We start from the raw sequence: 22071 nt of genomic DNA, 5'->3' as shown, positions 1-22071 counted from the left end.
AAAAATAAGAACAGAGTCTACAATTTTTCATGTTAATTCTTCAAAAATCCAACATGCATTTCACATTTATAGCATATTTTAAATTAGGTACTAAAGTTGTCATCAAAAATAACTGATCTGTATTTACCTGTCATAAAATTTAAAGATGAAAAAAATAGATTCCCATACCTACATTGTTTCAAATGTATACCTGAAAGTTTTATAATAACTCTATCAAATATCGACTTAAAAAAAAAAAAAAAAAGACCGGGGCCCTGTCTTTCTTTGTGATTAGCATACAGTATATTAGTTTCAGGTGTATAAAATGGGGATTTGACATTCGTACACACTGCAGAACGGTTACCACAATAAGTCTAATCACCTACCACTTGTCACCTTACAAAGTTAATAGAATGTTTCTGACTATATGCCCCATGCTAAACATTACATTACCTTTTTATTTCACATCAAAGGGAAATTAACATTTAAAAAATCCGTCCCACGGTCATCCTAGCTACACTTCCCGTGCTCAGCAGCCTCGCGCAGCCTCACGCAGCGTCAATAGCTCGTGGCTATTCCATCGGACAGCGCAGCTCTGCTGGAATTAGTGTACGCATCTATCTTCCAAACTAAATCAGACCACGTCTAATTTACCGCCTCTTCCCCATTGCCTGGTTTAAGGTCTGGCATGAAAATAGTGTTTTATGAAAGTTTGTTGACTAGATAAAGAAAAATAGATGTAGAAATCACTTGACTCTATCACATTAAAACAAGAATGTCCTTTGTAAGGAATATCAGTGGCACCCACAAGCACAGGCCTGCATGAAAACTCATTAAGCCCACACACACTGGACTTGTTACCGATTCCTTTAATAATGAAAATGACTTCATACATACGATTCCCCCTTTTCCTGCGCCTTCCCTGTTCTTTCCTCCTTCCGTGAACACATTTATGGGTATCCTTCCCAATGAGCACTTCATAATATGCTTCCACATCCTCCAGTTACTTTCTCTACCTAAGTCTTGCCTTCTTAAATTATTCTAAGCTTCTGGATAGAGACACCATTCCTTGTACTTTGTAACTATCATCACACAAGGCTTAATGGCAATGCCAAAGTACAAGAATTTAATATATGACATATAATCAATGCTCAGATGCCTCCTTTTCAGTGCAGCCTTTCCTGATCGATCCTAGGAGCCCAACCTCTCAGCACGCACATTCACACCCCAGTCTCTGGAGAGCTGGGACCAGTGACCGCCCCCCCCCCCACTGTGTCAGTTTGTCTCTATGTGCTACAGTGTTTCACCCCCAAGGATGTGGGATGATGTTTCCCATCTTTGTTGCAACAGCCCACATGACCTAGCTGCTGTGCTATCCTCAGAACAGAGCCTTCTGTTCCGTGCACCGTGGGTAACCTGGCAGGACGGGTGACGCTGAAGCGGGCACAGGCCAGGGAGTCCCAGGGTGCTCTGTGCAAGGGGTGCCCTGGCAGGGGGGCTGGAGCTGAGGCAGCGTGTAGGAAAGCAAGTCCCTGGGCTCTCCAAGCAGAGGAGGTCCCGGCGGCACAGCTGAAACTAAAGTGGGGTGCCAGAGAGGAGGAGGCTTAGGAGACAGGCAGAAACAGGTGAAGGAGAGTGGGAGATACAGGCTTCCAGTCAGGGGAATAAAAGGCACCACCTAGGGAATATAGTCAACGATAGCGTAATAGCATCGTATGGTGACAGATGGCTGGTACACTTGTGGAGAGCGTGGCATGAGGTATCAACTTGTCGAATCACTATGCTGTACACCTGAAATTAATGTAACATTCTGTGCCAACTACACGCAAATAAAAAAAATTAATTTAAAAAAATGGACCCTTCTGTGGGTACTGCTTCCTGTCCCTATTGGCCACCTCCATCTCCCCTCGCCTGCCATGGGGTTTAGCAACACATGACAGAGGAGAATCCTGTAAGTGTACAGATCTCCTTGGTCTTGTTAGTCGTAGCTCCCTCTTGACAAAAACTCTGATCAACTCATGCCCAAGAAAATTTCAACAAAGGAAATCATAGTAGGTTTACCTTTTATTCGAATGTTGCTTGTATAACAACAAAATAAACACGAACACAAAGATGTCTCCATGAATCAGCCATGGGGTTCCTCTAAGTCTGTGTCGGTGATCTCTCTTGCTTGGACAGCTGTGTGATCGCATCTATCTCTGCAGGAGTGAACTTGGGGGTTAGCATCACAGCGTCATAATCAAATTCTTCGTCAAGTGAGAAGGGCTGGACTTCATCTCCGAGTGTCTGTAAAAGGTAGAAGGAGAAAAATCCTACGATCACTGTAAATGAGGAAAAAGTTGAAAACATAAACTCCCTATTAATATTTAATTCAACTTTTTTTTAGAACTTCAGCACTCTCCACTGATTAAGCTGTTTTTAAGTAAAGGAATAAATTCAATTATTTAATTTGACCTAATTTAAGTCTCTTAATATGCCCCATTTGTACCATCCTGCGTCGGAATGAATATCATTAACTACTTCCACCCACGGCAAGAATCAGAGAGTTTAGTTTCTCTTGCACACATTCATTACATTTTTACCACTTGCAGTGTTAGGGCTCGAGGCATATGGAAAAACTAAGAGTTACATTAAAATGTGAGAAAATATACCTTGAGATTTGGATCAACCTTCAACACACCTTCACCATTTACTAAAAAAGACTTGTATCTATACGACAATTTTCAAAGATAAAAATACACTTACCGTACTTACTTCTTCAGATAATACTTGTAACTGCAGCCAATAACAGTGGGAATTAAAACACACAGCATCTCCTCAAAAATTCTAGGATCTCTTTCTTCTCTCAAGAATTTTAAAAAATATTACAGAATTTATCTACAAGTCAGAGTAGCTGCAAAATGGCACAATAATTCTGCACCTATTTATTCATAATCTGTGAGTTTAAAGACTTCCTAGAGGAAGGCAGATATTTTCCAATAAACAAAAAGAGAATACACATTAAATCACACTGTATTCACCTCTTAAAGAGCTGCTCTGAAAGCAAATGCTTTGTAATACAATGAAATTATCTGGCAGTTCTATGTAACTCTATGATATGTATGGCGATGCTAAAATAATTAAAAACTATGGTTTATGGAGGAATGAAAAAAAATGCCCTGAAGCTATAATCAGCTTTAAATATTCTTGCATTCAAGATTATCTCATTGAGTGGATTTTGCAATGTTCTCAAAAACAGACCATGTAGCTGAGAAACCATGTGCTGTTATTAAAGGTGAGGGGGAGGGGGACATGAAAAGTCGGTATCTCCTATCTGTTTGGCAAGTTGCATCTTGTAGTTAGGTGTTCGGTGCTAATAGCAAAGATGTAGCCATCTACCATCCTTTCTAAGTAAAACCAGCAAGAGGACAGACTTCAGAGACTTGTTCATTTCCTCTGTATTTGAAACTGTCTGCAGGCTTTCCTGACAAAGGCAATGATGGGAGCTGCCACTGAGTGAGTTCCCACCTCGTGTCCACCCCAGTACAAGGATCGGGGTGGGAATCAGCAGTAATCTTCAAACAACCCCTCTTCTGAAGCTCTGAAAGGTTAAGTGACCGGCCTGAGGCTGTATCGTTAGTAAGGGAAAGAAGCAAGACTGGAACCCAGGGCAATCGGTTTCAGATGAAGCTTACCCTCTCAACAAAAACACCAGCAAAAATCAACCTTGAACTTCTCACTAAGCCAAGTCATAGAGGGCTCTTGCGGAGAAAAGACCTTTTCCAAATAAGCTAAGTAATTCCCACGGTTTATCATAAAATCCATATCCAAGGCTCCATGGAACACCATGACTGTCTTGAAAAGAGATGCATGCACAGGAAGCTAATCGGTCTGCAGAGTGACCAATGTGTCCATTTTGGTCACTCTCTAAGATTACAATTATCTCCACAGTGGAACTGACAGAGTGGCAATACGGCTAAGAACAGCTCAAAGGAGGAAACATAAACAGTGACACAATATGTTCATTTCCTGAACGTAAGCATCCTTGTCGTCTCCATCTCTACTCAGCAGGGAGCACTGTGGCTGGCAGGCCTGGCCACACCCCACCCTGAGCCGATTCCAACAGATCCTGGGAGAGGACCAGAAAGAGTCCCCTCTCTACCAGTGTATCCAGCCTCATGGGATTCTTGCTGCCCTTTTATGGCTGGTTCGAGGCCTGGCATCCACTTATCAGCCAAGTTTCAGGCTACAAGTACCCACGTGGGTCCATCGCGCTAGGAATTTGAACCATTGCCCCACCCCCAGCCTCTAAAACCTTACCTACCCCATACCAGCCACTCTCTAGATGTAGCCACTTTGCTTTCACCCACCTCCCTCTGAGGCTGGAATACATTTAATAGGAGACAAATCTCTTTGCTGTGCTAAAATCCCGGTGATACCCCGGTGATACATCCCGGTGATGTGTCTCTCTATACGACACAAACAACCCTCACATTCCCACCTCCCTCCCCTTTACTTGTTCACTCCATAAACATGTATTGAGTGTTTAATATGTGTTAGATACAGGGAACACAGGATGAAAATAGCAAAATCTGTGTCCACCAGGTATCTGCCCTTCAGGGAGAAGACAGAGTAAATGAACAATTTCTACATCGTGTGCCATGCTCTCCAACAGAGAAATGCAAAGAGGGGCTGCAAAAACATAGAGGGGAAGTGCTGAGGCTTACCTTACCCTCTGCTGGGCATTGCTACTCTCCAGAAAATCCCACTCGCCTCCTCATTCAACACCCAACTCATGACCCACCTCGTATTAGCAACCCAGAGAGAGAACAGATTGTGTGCCGTACTTCTAGACTCTCTGCTAAGGGCTCACTTCCATGGCCAACTTAGCTCTATAAATGGCCCAATCCATCACACCCTTATTCCTCTGCCTTGTCTGAGGTCCCAACATAACTTGCAGCTGTAATATCCAACACGGTGGTACTAGAGATGTAGAAGTTTATCCTTAAGTAGAAAAATTTTGTTTTCCTGTAAGTTTTTTTTTTTAATACACTTAAATTTTTTCTGTTAAGGAGTATGATTCCCTTCATTGGCCATTCAGTATTAACCAAAACAATAGCAAGGAATAAAGTTTTTAGCTGGTCAATAAATCTGATGGCAACACGAGAGTTACTCATTTATAATACATTTAGAGTTACAAAAATACACCTAAAAATATAAATTTCTTCACTTGGAAATGGAGTTATAATGGCAGCTATTGTTAAATTAACTCCCTAGGCAATGAATTCAGTGCTGAACTACAAAAGTAAGAAACCAAGAAGAGCATTAATTTCATATTTGCAATGCCAAATGTAATGATACTCATGACATTTCAAACCATTTGGGGGTAGCCCTGTAATGTGGCCAGTACGTCCCTGATTCACAGTGTCAGAGGGGCGCCCTCCTGCAGCCATTCAGTGACTTTCCATTCTTTCCACGAACTCTATGCTCCTATGAAATTCTAGACACAGCGATAGGCACTGAGGATACAAAGATGAAGTCTTGTCTGACATCGGAGAGAAAGGAGACAGACATTTAACAAGTCAGTAGAGTAAAACGGAGTAAGTACAAACAGTATGTTGGGGGTGATGGGAACAGAGAAGAGACACCTAACCCCACTCGGACTGTAAGGTACTGGGAAGGAATCAGAGACGGCTTGGCTCTGGGAGAGCTGATATCCAAGCAGAATCTTAAGGATATTAGTTAACAAGGTTGAGGGAAGAACTTTGCAGATAAAGGCAGTTCTAGTGAGCAGGACAAGGAAATAAGATGCCAAGTTTCACATGTAAGGATCTGCAAGTAGTTAAGTGTTAAGGGAGAGAGAAGCAGGAGAGAAATCGGTGCCAGATCACGACAGTCTTAGATGCTATTTATCCTAGAGATGATCAAGTCATTGAAGGATTTCTTGAAAGGAAGGTAGATACTTGGTCATCCATGCATTTCAGGTAAATTCCTTCATTCCTTCAAATTTTAACCAAGCATCTATAATGAGGCAAGCGCTGGACAGACTGCTTTGTGAAAACCAGAAAGACGCCCTACCCTCATGGACATTACATCCAGATGGGTTACTTTGAAGAGTAAAAAGAGGGTCGATTTGGAGTCAGGGAGACTAGTTAGGAGCCTGATAGAGCAGTCCAGACAAGAGAGAACGAGAACAGGAAGCTGACAGCAGAGATATGAAAATATAAGAAAGCAAAACTGGCACCACTTGAGGACTGATTTGGATTTGGAAAGGCAAGAATGCATGAAGCAAAGCAGGCAAAGAAAGACAAGCTTGGCTTTGGACATGTTGATTTGAAGGCACCCAAAGGAATCTAGATAGAGATAACAACAGGCCACTGAAAACCAGAACCTGAAGCTCCGAGAAAGGTCTGAAGCTAGAGATGCGGATTTGAGGAAGAAGCAGGAAAGGTAAAACCTAGAGATGAAAATGGATCCAAGTATGTTAAATGGGAAGAGGTTTAGCACGGAACCCTGAGCAGTACCAATTCAGGGATGGATGGAAGGAAGCCCCCAAAGGAGGCAGGGAAAGAACAAAGAGAGAAATGTACGAAGAATCTGGGGAGAGCAGTAAAGTGAGAACCAGAGGACCATGAGGGTCAGGCACAGCAGAGCGATCCATTAAAATAAAGGCTGGATGGGCACCTGGGCAGCTCAGTCGACTAAGCAACTGTCTTGATTTCAGCTCAGGTCATGATCTTAGGAGTGTAAGATCGAGCCCCATATAGGGCTCCGTGCTGAGCATGGAGCCCTATTTTTTTCCCTCTCCCTCTGCCCCCCACTTCACTTTCTCTCTTTATTTAAAAAAAAAAAAAAAAAAAAAAGGACTGGAAAGTGTCCACTGAGATCTGGCAGTTACAGAGTAAGTGGTACCTTTATTCTGAATACATCTGGGCAGGTGACTAGAGCCAAGGACCTTCTGCAGGACACTGAATGAGGAATGAGGGGGAAAGAAGCAGAGTCAACGAGTAGGGTCAAGTCTCATAGTTACTGAAGTCTAGACGAGAACAGAGGGAGAAGAATGGACAGTAGTCCAAAAGGGCCTGAGGTAGAGAGAAGGCTTTTTCCCTTTCCTTTTGTTTTGCTTCATTTCATGAAGGATGGGAGAGACTGGAACACGTTTACATGGTGAGGAGAATGAAGCAACAGAGAAGGAGACAGAGAATGGCCCTGACCGTGTTGTTGTATCAGAAAAACACTCTCGGTGGGTAATGAGGTTTTTCTTTTATTTATTTGTTCATTCAGTATTTATTGCATGTCTACCATATGCAGATAGCACTGAACTCGGCACTACGTCCTACTTTTTCTGCTTTTTAATTAAGCTTATGAAGACACACATCAGTGAATTCAGAGTCCTCCAAGACAAGGGCCACATATGTAATCCAAAGCAGAGGTACACTGCGATTCAGAAGACATCACTGCGATCTTCGAAATGGCAGCATTTAAAATGCAGTCAGGTTGCAATTCTACTTATGTATTTCGGCTCTTGGCTACTGCGGCCCACGCTCGGAATTCTCTTCCTTTGGGTTAGGTTCGTTTCAGGGTTCTAAGCTGTACGACTCCAAGGCTTTGGGATTACAAACTGAAATTCTCATTTATTTCAAAGAGGAGAATGGATGCAATGGAAAACCAAATCCCCTGCTACTGAAAAGAAAACAACTGTGAATTAAGTTATTAACTTGTTATTTTTGCCCAAGGAGCTGAGAGAAATATGTGGATTTGAGGGGTCTCATTTCAAATCTAATTGAAATCTTTTCGTAGCCTCTCAGGGAATAGAATTTGCACAGTGTTAGAAAACGGCTAGTTTCCTTAAAATTGCTCATGTGACTCATTCAAAGAGAGACCCTGTTACCAGAGAAATCATTTTCATTCATAGTACCACACAGGCAAATTAGAGAAAACAGAACTAATGCTCAAATCAATAAGAGCAGCATTTAGCTGTAGGCTATCTCACAAAGTAATATAGCAAATAAACCATCTTTATAGGTGAAAAAATTTAGAGTCCCATTACGAACCGGAAAAAAAGGAGATCTCCTATTGAAATACCACAAAAGTTTCTTCTATGATTTGGGGTTGGGGGAAAAGGGTGGAGGAGGAACACACAATTTTTCATCTTCCCAATGTTACTATAAAGCCGTTACTAAATTCACTGAGACAGAATTACTAAGGCAACAAGTTATTCACAAACGGAAAGATGGAACGTCCTTGGCAAATGTCTGACTCTAAGGGGGAGATGCACATATATAAAACTCCAGTGACAAAATTAGGGAAAAAATTAAATTGGTCTAATCTGTATCAGGAAGTCAGAGCCTCTACTTAGAGGACGTCAAGACATCCAGGATTCATTTTCATCTTTGAGACTGATATCACAGAAAGAAGTTACCATATTTAGCCCCAAATTGCCCCTTGGTTGGTCCTTACAGGATATATTTACTAGAAATTGATTATTATGATGTTTTACTGGCAGCGAGTGCTTTAAAATAAGGTTAACCAAGGCATAGTTGGTAAAGTATTAGGATTCTAGACAGTTCTGAAAAGTTTCTCTAACAAATCGTGGTCAGAAATAAAAATCCCAGCCAAGATAGTCTAGGTATTTGAAAAACAGCAAAAGCTCTCCATCTATGTTTTCTAAGTTTGCCAACACAAAATTTGTTCATATCATTTTGATTCCAACATTTAAAAAATGTTCACATTTTCTGGGAAGAAATTGATATTCCTTTTCAAGATACAATCATATCCAAGGTTTTAACCTGCATTTTTTTACTGGCTACTTGATGGATTCTAGGAATCATTCAGTTTTTTTTTTTTTAACCCACCAATGGAAACGATTTTATAACAATTTCTATAACGGCACTAGGTGCCATGGCCACTGGCTGGCCCAGCAATTTGTGTGGTCACAACTGAAGTCAAGAGCATGTACAAGTCTTTAAAAAGAAAACTGATTCCTGCTAGAAATAACACTGCAATTTTCGTTTCTTACTACTTGGAGAAAGCAATCTGTAATTCAAAAAGCACATTGAAAAGTGACTGCCCCCCCACCGGTTTATCTAGTAACCAATTCAGGGGTTTAATACAAGCCTGCAAGCCTCCCAGACACACTTCTGTGATGTCTGTAAACAAAAATTCTATGACAAAGAGGCAATTTAAAATGCGAACATGTGGATTACCTTTGACTGAACCACTGCTTCCGTAACAGAATGTCTTTTTTTTCTTTTAAAGATTTTATTTATTTATGACAGAGAGAGACAGGGAGAGGGGGAACACAAGCACAGGAGCACTGGGGAGCTGGAGAGGGAAAAGCAGGCTCCCCGCTGAGTAGGGAGCCCGATATGGGGCTCCACCCCAGGACACTAGGATCAGGACAGGAGCCGAAGGCAGCCGCTTAATGACCACGGCACCCCTCCACCCGCCTCCCCGGGTAACAGAATATCTTTAAGTGATAAGATCTGTAGTACCTGAATGATCAAATAGGCAATCCCTAGGAGTTTTATGAGGAAGCAATAATAAAGAGCCCTTCACATTCTTCTGTTGGGAGTAAACATGGTGATCAAGGTCACACCCAACACCACCAGCAGCCTTAGGTAGTGCGTGTCTCTAGTGTCTCTAACGTATGTGCAGAAGAGCTGCAAACAATGACAAATGATGACTTTCTAGGTGTGCCAGTGGGACAGGAAAGGCATGGCAGAGATTCCGTGCCCCCTGACTATGAAGCGCTTGGCTAGGTGACACTTCCCAGTGCCCCCAGTGGCTGGACAGGAACATATGGTGAAGTGGTTGCCAATGGAATGTGAGCAGAAATGAAGTCCTGAGTCCTAAGCCCTGGGGAAATGTGCAGCTCCCACTCTTCCCTGCTGCCCCTATAGTAGGACGGTGACCTGAGCTGGAACATTCATAGGAGGACAATGTCCTGAGGCACAGCAGAGATCCAGAGAGAAGGAATCTGGGCCCCTGGTGACCCCAGGAACAGAGAAAACACTCACTTTAAAGGCTTTCCATAGGGTGTGTGGATGGCTCAGTCAGTTAAGAATCTGATTTAGGCTCAAGTCATGATCTCAGGGTCCCAGGATTGAGCCCCATGTTGGGCTCCCACTCAGTGGGGATTCTGCTTCTCCCCTCCTGCTGCCCCTCCCCCACTCCCTGTTTATGTGTGCTCTCTCTCTCTCTCAAATAAATAAATAAAATCTTAAAAAAAAAAAAAAGAAGAAGAAGAAGAAGAAGAAGGAGTTTTCCATAGACTGTTATATGAGGGAAATAAAGTTCTATCTCCTTTTGGCCACTGACTTACTGTTGGGATTCTCTACAGCAACAGCTTGGCCTTACCTTAACCAATACAAGATGTTTATAGGACCTTGGATACAAGAGTAAAAAGCAAACGGCCCGGACGCCTGGGTGGCTCAGTTGGTTAAGCAGCTGCCTTCGGCTCAGGTCATGATCCCAGCGTCCTGGGATCGAGTCCCGCATCGGGCTCCTTGCTCTGCAGGGAGCCTGCTTCTCCCTCTGCCTCTGCCTGCCACTCTGTCTGCCTGTGCTTGCTCTCTCGCCCTCTCTCTCTGATACATAAATAAATAAAATCTAAAAAAAAAAAAAAGCAAACGGCCAGTCCAGACAAAAAGAGAGAATCTATTGCATAGTCCCCAGATAAGACTGTCCTGCAGCATGGCCTACATCATGAAACAAAAATGGTTTCCACATAAAGAAGACATAACTGCTCTCCGTGTTTAAAAGAAATCTGCAGCGGTGCCTGGGTGGCTCAGTGGGTTAAGCCTCTGCCTTCGGCTCAGGTCATGATCTCAGCGTCCTGGGAGCGAGCCCCGCATTGGGCTCTCTGCTCAGCAGGGATCCTGCTTCCCCCTCTCTCTCTGCCTGCCTCTTGGCCAACTTGTAATCTCTCTCTCTCGGTCAAATAAAATCTTAAAGAAAAGAAAAGAAAAGAAATCTGCACATTAGAGATAGATGGCAGTCAGAGGGACTAGATTAAGCAACATGAATTCTAAATTTTTCCAAATCTAAGAAAAATAAAAAAGCACAAAGATATGGCAGCATTTCACTGAAAGGACAAGTTACAAAATCAAGGCAATTTCAAAACTGATTGAACTCCCTATGGAGTACCTCTTCTGTTTGCTTGTCAGCTCCTCTCCCAGCAGGCCCTGGCTTGACCCCAGGAGCGAAGGGCTGGGCCGCAGAAGGAATGTAAGAAGGGACACTTGGGTAGATGTCCTCCTCCACTTCTCCTGGAAGCAGCAGCAAATCTGTTGGATACAAAATATTTCACGTGATGCTTTCATCAAGTTCACAATTGACCTAAATCACCTAAAAGACTACAATAGTCAAAAGAATGAAGTAAAAATGCTCAAATAAAGTAGGTTCCTTGGAGACAATGCCTGCCCTCATTTGGGGATTTACCCAGGAGATTCCCTTTTCCATAAAATAGAAGTCATTTGTGCATTTATTTTTATCTTACTGTCTCAAGGTCACATTCGATCCAAGGTTTGGGAGGATTGTTTAGGGACTGACTTGATCACCCTCTCACCCCAAACCCAATTTCTACCTCTATAGGAAAATAAGGCAAGATGCTACCTTTGCCTCATTTTCCCACATTTTCCTGAGGGATGGAAAGAAAGGAAATGAAGTGCTGAATTCATCCTGTAACACTATGGCTATATTTATATATATATATATATATATAAAACAGTGATGCCAGCAGGAAAGGACTTTTAAGTTTCAGCAGAAAAATGAAGTGCTCTGTCATATGCTGAATTCACGGTCTGATGTTCGATCCCACAAACAACTTGTTTCCAGCTTGTTTAGCACCATGACAAGAATTCAATAACCAATCTGGGTTTTCTGATCTGTCTGTTGTAAGTGGATCTGTTGCCTTATTTTTGCATGTGTGACAGAACATGGGGCATCACCATTAGATCTTCCACAGCTTTCTTTAAGGGGGACAAAAAAGAAAAACAAATAGAAGCACAATAGGCCTCCTCGTCGATCCGAGCTTTCATAGGACCAGAAGGGCTGCTGGAGCTGGCCAGGAACTTGCAGCTGTCTCAGGATCATGCTGCCTGCTACTCAATGATGATCCTAATGAAGACACTAATTAAGTTCTCAGTGGAAGTGATTAATGAACAACAGGCGTGCCTTGGCGGTTGCCAATGGCAGCATATATAGGGAGATAATTAAGCAAGTATTGATATTCAAAAACTGAAACTTACTTGAAATACATCTCTCACAACTGCAGATAACACCAGCACAAAAACATGTTAATTACAAAATTCTTAGGACTCCAGCAACAGAACATGGTCAGCCTAGAAACTGAACCTGTGAGTGGGTAGGGAGATCGTGAAGAAGATACTTCTACTATGATTCATTATTGGATCCTTAAAATATGACCGAATTAGAAGAAATAAAAACAACAGTCAACACGTACAGGAGCTGACATTTCACAGGCATCAGTTGAGCTCATCCTCCCAAGGATGCTATTACTTCCCATTTCATAGGCAAGGAGCTCTGAGCAAGGAGAGTAACCTTGTTCAAGGGGCCACAGCTAGAAAGTGTCAGAGCCGGGAAGTCTGCCAGCAGAGCCCATACTCTGCCCACATGTCACATGATGAACTTCTTTTATTTATTTATTTATTTATTTTTAGGATTTTATTTTTATTTATTATTTGAGAGAGAGAGAGAAAGAGACAGAGTACATGAGAGGGGAGAGGTCAGAGGGAGAAGCAGATGCCCCACTGAGCAGGGAGCCCGATGCGGGACTGGATCCTGGAACTCCAGGATCAAGACCTGAGGCGAAAGCAGTTGCTTAGCCAACTGAGCCACCCAGGTGTCCCCGTGAACTTCTTTTTATTTTTACTTATTTATTTATTTGTTTAAAAAATTTTATTTATTTATTTGACAGACAGAGATCACAAGTAGGCAGAGAGGCAGGCAGAGAGAGAGGAGGAAGCAGGCTCCCTGCTGAGCAGAGAGCCCGATGTGGGGCTCGATCCCAGGACCCTGGGATTTTGACCTGAGCCGAAGACAGAGACTTTAACCCACTGAGCCACCCAGGCGCACCCCCAGGAACTTCTTTTAAACAAGCAATTTCATTACATAAATTATTTAAATTTATCAGATTATACAACCAAACTCAGAGACAAGGCATGTCACTACTACAGCACATTAGCACGCTTAGTCAGTATTAAATACACATAAACATTTTATACCCAGAGAAGCCATGTTTTTAAACTCAGTAAGGCTGATGGAGAGGTTGGCTTTCTAAGATACTATTCATGACCCCCAACGCACCTCCCTCACTGAGCTCCCTGCTGTAATGGCCTAGGACCCACACAAGCGTGGTCAGGGGCCTGCCAACAACAAAGGCAAGAAGAGAAAACCTCTTCATGGGAAAACCAGTACCTCTGAGACGACCGGCTGAGAGCGCAAAACATCAGTTCAGACGTGAATCAAAATCAGTTCTACTTCCAGAGCTATTTAAAATCTGACTGACAATATTATGCAGCAAGGAGGACAACTCTCTAATTCCTATGCTGAAAGTCTTTGCCTCCCCGATATGTTTGCAGAGAAGGGAGGATTTTCAACAAAAATGGTTTCTTTCATAAAGATTTTACTGCCATGGAAACAATTCCCTCAAAACAACAAGATTCAGTTTCCCCTACACTTCAAATTCTTGCCGTTTGTTTCTTCGGTGTAAAAGCAAAATGCACAAATGCGTATTCACCAACGCCTGACGCAACACCTGACCCACAGCAAATTCGCAACAGATACTTGAGACGGGAAATGAATTCCCGCATCTCCCCTTCTAAACTGAACAGTAAGTACCAAGAGTTACCTACCAGGAAGACATTGTAGATGTCTATATAGAGTCCTCACCCTCAAACACTAAATTCTATTACAGGGGTAAGATTTTCACACATACAATCAATCCAAGAGTAATCAAGAGTAAAATTGAACAGCATTAGCCCTACAGAGGATGGATTTATAAAAGAGGGACACTAATATGTACAGGGATAGTCTGGTAAGATGTACTTTATGAAGAAGGCTACCTTATCTTTCAGCCATTTTAAAATCACGCATAGGTTTATTTATACACTCACAGTGTCTCAGAGAGAAAAATTGTTCTATTCATTGGTGGGGGAAGGGGAAATGGAATGTCTGAAGTCCTTTGTAAAATTCTCCAAAACTGAAATGCTTTATTAAACTTAACCTGTCCTTATTTTTTTAATTTTTAAAAAAAGATTTGATTTAGTTATTTGACAGATAGAGATCACAAGTAGGCAGAGAGGGAGGAGGAAGCAGGCTCTCCGCTGAGCAGAGAACCTGACGCAGAGCTTGATCCCCCTGGGATCATGATCTGAGCCAAAAGCAGAGGCTTTAACCCACTGAGCCACCCAGGCGCCCCTTAACCTGATCTTATTAACTGCTGTTTCTGAAACAACCAAAGGCCTTGTTTTCATCTCAACTAAATACCATTATTTTGGTTGATGTGCGTTGCACAGTCAAGCCCTCTCTCAGAAGCGAATGTTCATGTTCCATGGCAAGCCTGGTTGAAAACACTGCCATCTCTTCTTTCTCACTCCATGATAAGAATTTCAACATTTACAAACTATGTGTTTATGCCATTTGTATTCCTGTATGAAGTCAATAATCAACAGTCAAAAGCTATAATCAGGCAATCTACCTGATATCTCATAATTTGGATAACAATATTTAATCTGCGTGGCATATTTATAAAAATTAACCAATCTGTTCCTTTGTTGCTATGTAGAAATGGCCAAAATTTTCTGATATTTTGGGCCCTCCCCAAAACTAAAAAGAATATAGATAAGAACTGTATTAGTAAATAAGGCCTCTTCAGCACACGGTTTTTTGTTATGATAGTCCATCTCACTGGTTCTTTTTCTTCAAAATTTTTGAGGACCCCAAAGAGCTTTTGTTTATGTGGGTTTTATAACTCAATATTCATCATATTAGAAATTAAAACTGACAAATTTGCAAATATTTATTTATTGAATCACTGACAATAATATCATTATATGTTAAAATACATATTTTTATGAAAAATCTCTTTCTCAAAAACAAAGAAAATAGTAAGGAAGAAACGCTGTTTTACATTTTAAAAATTTTGTAAATGCCTTAGGAGAAAAAAAAATCTAGGTTTTATATTTGCTTCTGCATTCAATTTTGGAATATGCTGTTTCAGTTGAAGTAAATGAAGAAAATCTAGTCTTCACAGAAATGTAGTTGAAAAAGAAAGGAGTACTTTGATAGTCTTTTTATATAATTGGGGATATTTTTCTTTGATGCTATACCAGATCTTGACAAACGATAAAGTTTTAAAAAATAGTTTCAGTGTGCAATCTGAAACTATTTCAGTGAATTTTTCATACTGTTACATTAAAATTCATTGGTCTATCTTACACACTGAATAGATCTTTCTCCTATGCATAATTTTGTAACATCATAAATTGGCCATTTGGAAAATACTGGTTCACTGTTTTATGTAGGTCTTCCAAATGTTGACACATTTCATTATACAGTAAAAGGATCACATTAGTTAACATCACCAATTTTATCAGAATAGTCATCAAATATTGGGAAGCTGTCAAGCTCACAGTACTGGATACAAGTTTTCCAAAAATGAATTTTCACTTGATCCATTGCCAATTTTATCATTGGCAACGAACATTACCAGTGTTTCTCTTGAAGAGACAGGCTTGCTTCATTCATTCTGAGAACTATAGTTTGTCTGTCAGTCATTCTTTTAAATAAAAATGTTATTCCATGAAAGTAAGGGGCAAAAAAGAACTCGTTCAGCATACCATGCAATCACACAAGTGTTTTTCCAGGAGACAACCAAGTATGTCAGAATGCCCCAGAAGTGCTTTGTGCATACCTATGGTTTCAGAACAGAAAACAGTAAAAAAGATGTATCCAAGAATCGAGATTTAATAAAATTAATAATTTTTACCAATTCATCAAGAACATTTTCAATGGAAAATAGCACTCATTTTATTTAATTTTTTTAAGATTCTATTTATTTGTTTGAGAGAGAGAGAGAGCACCAGTGAGGGGTAGAGCAGAGGGAGAGGGAGAAACATACTCCCTGCTAAGCACAAAGCTTTCCCTAGGAGTTTCCCTAGGAGTTCCTAGACCACATCCCCAGGGGTCTGCTGGTCTACCTAATACCATCTAACCCTCTGATCAATAAAAATAATAAAGCTAGATAAGTTACCAAAAAATCAACTATTTAAAGGCATTGGTGAGGGGTGCCTGGGTGGTTCACTGGGTTACGGGCTCTGCCTCCAACTCAGGTCATGATCCCAGGGTTCTGGGATCGAGCCCAGCATCAGGCTGTCTGCTCAGTGGGGGTCTGCTTCCTCCTCCCTCTCTGCCTGCTTCTCTGACTACTGGTGATTTCTGTCTGTCAAATAAATAAATAAATAAATAAATAAAGGCATTGGTAAGCTACCAGGGCAGCCTAGGACTTGAGTGGCCAAGATCCCAGAGAGATGGAAAGTACCAAGAAGTGAGTCCAAGAGTCTAAGATGCTTTTCAACTTGTGGCATTTACTGATTTTCAAGGAGAAACTGAGAAGCCAAAATAAAGATGAGAGAAGCTAAGAAGCTCGGAAGCTTAGCAGAATTGCCAACAGAAATCACAGTGTTATGAAGACAAAAATTAGAGTTCAGGGTCTCTAAGAAGGCGATGCTATGATTTACCTTGAAGGGCCACACCCTAGAAGTAAGCAAGAACTAGAAGTAGAGCAGCCCCCAGAAGGCCTTGAACCCAGTCCTAAATCAGCCCAATCCCAGACTGGATGAAGGTGACCTTTTACTACTCTAATTGCTAGCAAAATGTTGAACAAAAGCTATGCTAGAAAAAGATAACATCATCCAGTCCCTATATATTTTATATGCTATGTTCAGCATTTAAACAAAAATTACCATGTATACAAAGACATGAAATCAAAAGGAAAATGAATAATATAAATAGACCCACAGGAGATCCCAGGTATTAGCATTATAAGACATGAACTTTAGGGACACCTGGGTGGCTCCAACATTTAAGCATCTGCCTTTGGTTCAGGTCATGATCCCAGGGTCCTGGGATCAAGTCCTGCATTGGGCTCCCTGATCAGTGGGGAGCCTGCTTCTCCCTCTGCCTGGTGTTCCTCCTGCTTGTTCTCTCTCTAGCTCTCTCTCAGGCAAAGAAATAAATAAAATCTTTAGAAAAAAAAAAAAGACATGAATTTTAAAATAACTAATATGTTCCCCCCAAAATACATTACAAATGGAGAATTTCCCCACAGAACTGAAATCTCTCAAAACAGATATTCTAGATCTCTTTTAAAAGCTAAAATAACTGAGGGGCATCGGGGTGGCTCAGTTGGTTAGACACTGGACTCCTGATTTTGGCTCAGGTCACAATCTCAGGATCAAGAGATCAAGCCCCACACTGGGCTCTGCACTCAGTAGGGAGTCTGCATAGGATTTTCTCCCTCTCCCCTCTATCTGCCCCTCCCTGCCCCTAGTCTGTCTCTTAAAAAAAAAAAAAAAAGCTAAAATAACTGAAATATTCATGGCTTTTAACAGAAGACAGACACAATTGAAAAAATAATTAGTAAACTAGAATACAGATGGTAGAAATACTTTTTTTTTTTTTAAGATTTTATTTATTTACTTGAGAGAGAGAGTCCATACAAGTTGGGGGGAGGGACAGAGGGAGTGAGAGAGAAGCAGACTCCCAACTGACCAGGCAGCCTGCTGTAGGGCTTCTATCTCAGGACCCTGAGATCATGACTTGAGCCAAAGGTAAGAAGGTCAACTGACTGAGCCACCCAGGCATCCCGATGGTAGAAAATATTTTAACTGAAGCAAGAAAAGAAACTAAAAAGGATAGAAAATGCAGAAAAGAACATAAAAGATAGATGTATGGAATATGGTGAAAAGATCAAGGCACAAGTAATATATGAAAAGACAAGTGCTGAGAATTTCCCAATATGTATAAGAATCTCTAAAAACACAAAATAAATTCAAATTAAATAACACCAAGGCACAGTGAAAGTACTGGAAAAACAAAAGAGAAACTTATAAAAGCAGAGAAATGAGAGGAAAAATATGTTATCATCAAAGGAACAACCACCAGATTGACATCTGGTTTGCAACAATTAACACCAAAAAAAACAGATTATCATCTGTAAAATACTGAAAGAAAACAATTACAAACCTAGAATTCCCAACTGAGCAAAAATAGTGGGCAATGAAATAATACAATAATAGCTGATTAATCTAAAATAAGCAAGAAATGAGGGGAGAAGGAGGCATAAAACTGGCAGGACAAATAGAAAACAAAATTATAAGATACTAGGTATAAAGTCAAAGGTATCAGCAACTACATTAAGTGTAAATGAACTAAATAAAAGACAAAATTTTAGAATGTGTGTGTATAGATGCATACATATAAACCATACATTGCTTTCAAGGGACACATTAACACCTATTTTGAGAAAAAAATGCACAATAAATAAAAATGGAAGTGAAAAGGAGGAGAAGATAGGGATGATGAAGGAAGACTTACTTCACTGGGTGGGGCTGGCATTGGGCAGTGACAATAAATCATACCTCTCTATCTTCAAATATAGAAACAAAAGAGGAATAAACACAGAAGTCAGAAAGATGAGGATTAAAACATGAGCTTTACAACTAATAGAGCTGAATTTGAAAACAGAGCTTGTCCAGCAGTCACATTTGGGCTTGTTATGTATCAACCTTTCCTACAAGTCTAGACCTTGGGATTCCATTTAACAGGAAGTCCACACAGCTGACACGGATCCATCCAGGTATAAGAATAGCTTCACTAGAGCTCTTCAAGTCAGGCTTCAGAGAGTAATGCCTCCAGATGTCTGCCTAGAGATGGTTCCCAGCCTCCGCTGGATAGGAGAATGACCTGAGAAGCTTTAAATATCAGACTACTGAAAAAGAATCGCAAAGGCAGGGCTTAGGTATCTAATTTTTTTTTTAAAGTGATTCTACTGTGTCTCTAAGGTTGAAAACCACTGAATAAGGTAGGCATTGGGCCCATCTGAGGTGTGTCTACTATAAGAAAGATGGCACAGACACAGAGGAGAAGACATACATCTTCCAAAGAGCATGAACCTAAAAGAAGAAACAAAGGGGCTGATCCATAAATACATAGTTTCTTTTCCCAATTCCTCTACATAAATAAAGTCTTACATGTCCCTTGGGGAGAAACAGGCAGAGGATTTGGAAAGGGCAAAATTATCTTCCCAGTTCTGTGCTCTTCTCAGGAATGGAGCTAAAAAGTTTCCTTGTATAATTGTGAGGCTCAGGCAACAGGTTTGCCCTTGTAGTTGATGTGACTTTCAAGCTGGGCCTTCATAGAGAAATTTGCACATAAAAAAATTGGAGGAACAGGAAAAAAAAAATGGAGGAAGAGTGGATAAAGGAGAATTTGGAAGGAAGGATTTTTTTTCTCTCTCAAGATGTTTTCAGTGATCTTCTGGGCAATGAAAGAATGATTTTTTTTTTTTTTTAAGTAGACTCCACACCCAACATGGATCCCAACATGGGGCTTAAACTCAAAACCCTGAGATCAAGACCTGAGCTGAAATCAAGAGTCGGATTCTTAACAGACTAAGCCACCCAGGCATCTCTGAAAGAATGATTTTTAAAGTACTAAGTATAAAATAAACAAAATACCTAAATTACAAGTTGGCTGAAATATGTCTTTCTGAGCTCAGGACCTTCAGCGACTCATTCTTTATATCACAGGCTCTCAGCATTCTCCGATCCTACAGACAAATTTAAGTTCCCCTGCCATAGGTTCTAGTGACACCCAGAACAATGTAGAATCCTGTATTAGTGATTATCTGGTTAATGTCTGGTTAATGAATTCAATGAGGACAGAAGCCGGATCTGTGTATTCTTCATGAGATTCCAGGCTCTGGCCATCGTTGTTCCAGGTCTGTCGAATAACAGTCCCAGGCCATTCACTGGCAGCAAAAGCCGCTCGAAGTTGCAAATAAGGAAAGAATTTTTTTTTTAAAAAGAGGTGGTTGGTGACTTCATTAGAATTGGGAGTATCAGACAGCTTGAAAATGAAAATCAAATAAGGTTGCCAGTCTTTGCACAGGGCTGAGTTGCCTGTTCTCACCCAACACAATCCGCCACAGTGTAAGCACGCCCGCCACCAGTCAAGTGACCTGTATAAGGGGTGCCTGGGTGGCTCAAGCGGGTTAGGCCTCTACCTTCAGCTCAGGTCATGATCTCAGGGTCCCGGGATCAAGCCCCGCATCGGGCTCTCTGCTAAGCGGGAGCCTGTTTCCCCCTCTCTCTGTCTACCTCTCTGCCTACTTGTGATCTATATCTCTTAAGTAAATAAATAAAGTCTTGGGAAACAAAAAAAGAGAGAGACCTATATAAGACAAGATGATTCTTATTCTAGAATAAGACCATCTCCAAGCAGTCAATTGCACTCAGCCAGGGCACCTGCTCGGCCGAATAAGGGGAAAAATAAATAAAGATGCCCAGAAGATTCTTCCTGCTCTAATGCCTCAGCATAATAACCAACATCTATTCCAATAATCATTTTTCTGGATAACAGTCTGGGGCATGACAGTAACCATGAGGTTAACTACCCGACCTTGAATTCAAAGGAGGAAAATGTGGTTAACTCGATGTCAAATAAACACAGGGCACCAAACTCCCTGGTAAATGCTACCCTCAAACAACTGCTCAATTCAGTTGCACTGCCTTGGCTCTTCTGAAAAACCATCTCTGCCTGGGCCGCCCAAATGATAAGCCAAATCCTGGGGAAGAATCATGCTCCTGAATCTTAGGGAATATTTATGAAAGCAAATACAGGGAACAAATAAATTCAGTGATGGAAAAACAATACCCAGCTCTCTTCCATGTTGCCCTGGGCAAATCTGTTGCTTAAACAATAACAACAGGATCTAATCAGTAAACCTCTCGGCTGCCAAAATTATACAAGCAACTTGCCTATTTAAAATGTCACATTTCCCCATCTGATATAAATATCTGCCGTCTGCTCACATTCCTAAAGTGTAATACAAATTAGGCCCAAACTAAAATCTACCTTGGCACAAACTAATTTTTTTTTCCCTTTCAAATGACCTAGATCTTGCATTATAAAAATTGTGAAGCCCTGGTGGTCTTTTCAGTAATTGGAATAGGTCAATGAAGCCTGGGTTGCTTCTCAGCCCGGCCTGTCCACATTATTTTACACATGGGATGGGCTTGACTAGCTCATTCTCTCTACAGAGACCTGGTTCAGCCTTAGCAACCTCTTACACAACACCACTGCAACACTGCCTGTTATCTGATTGCTGGGAAAATCGTAGTAGTGAGCGGTTTTTACGCTACTGAGTAGAGCTGGTAATAAAACAAAACAAAACCAAAAAACACACAACTTGAAAAATATTTTTTAAAAAAATGTGGAAATAATGGATAAGGTAAAAAGGCTAATCTGAAAGACTAATATAACCATAATCAGATTTGTTGCCTATGTAGGTTTATGCCAGTATACAGATTTTTCTCAGTAATGCCAGGAAGCAAGAAATGTAAGCCATGAAAAAATACCCAACTTGTACACTTTGGTGCCTTCCTATAAAATTAAATTTATATTGCAAATGTACTACATGCAGACCAGAACCATTTGTCTCCAAGTGTCTTCCTTGGACACAGCTATATCAAGATCCCCTGGGGTAGTGGTAAAAAATGCTGTCACCAAACACCTTCTGAATTAGACTCTCTCGTAGGAACAGGACCCAGGAATCTGCATTTTCAACATCTCCTGTTCCCCTCAAATAGTGTGCTTGCTCTGCAAACCCAGCTTCCTGATAAGTCCTTAGCTATCCCTTCTGATCCAATCGGACCCCCTAAGCTGCTTACATAGAGAAATTCAGAGCTGCCTGGCGTTTTACAGTTAAGAGAACCTCTCCCTGGAGCTTGTGATTCCTTTAGATCCCTGATCTCACTTGAACCAACTTAAGTAAGGAAAAATTCCACGCAAAGTCTAGTGGTTAAC

General features: G+C 41.1%; 1 protein-coding gene across 4 annotated transcripts in view; it reads right to left on the bottom strand.

Moving 5' to 3' along the window:
• The window catches only part of LOC122912848 (intraflagellar transport associated protein), a 91161-nt gene that overhangs the window by 23240 nt on the left and 45850 nt on the right, over positions 1–22071 (bottom strand). For 3 of the 4 annotated variants that reach the window (XM_044259101.1, XM_044259100.1, XM_044259102.1), the window contains 2 exons: positions 11107–11246; positions 2031–2265 (listed from right to left, as the gene is read on the bottom strand). In XM_044259101.1, the coding sequence (XP_044115036.1) occupies positions 2122–2265; positions 11107–11246 (284 nt within the window). In that variant the 3' untranslated portion in view covers positions 2031–2121. Of the gene's footprint in view, positions 1–2030; positions 2266–11106; positions 11247–22071 lie in introns of those variants that run through there. The other variant, XR_006385679.1, reaches the window with a different exon arrangement.

This window comes from Neovison vison, chromosome 7 (assembly GCF_020171115.1).
Source record: "Neovison vison isolate M4711 chromosome 7, ASM_NN_V1, whole genome shotgun sequence".
NCBI classification, from domain to species: domain Eukaryota; kingdom Metazoa; phylum Chordata; class Mammalia; order Carnivora; family Mustelidae; genus Neogale; species Neogale vison.
Note: the sequence above shows the minus strand (reverse complement) of the source record. Positions and strands in the feature narration are given on the sequence as shown.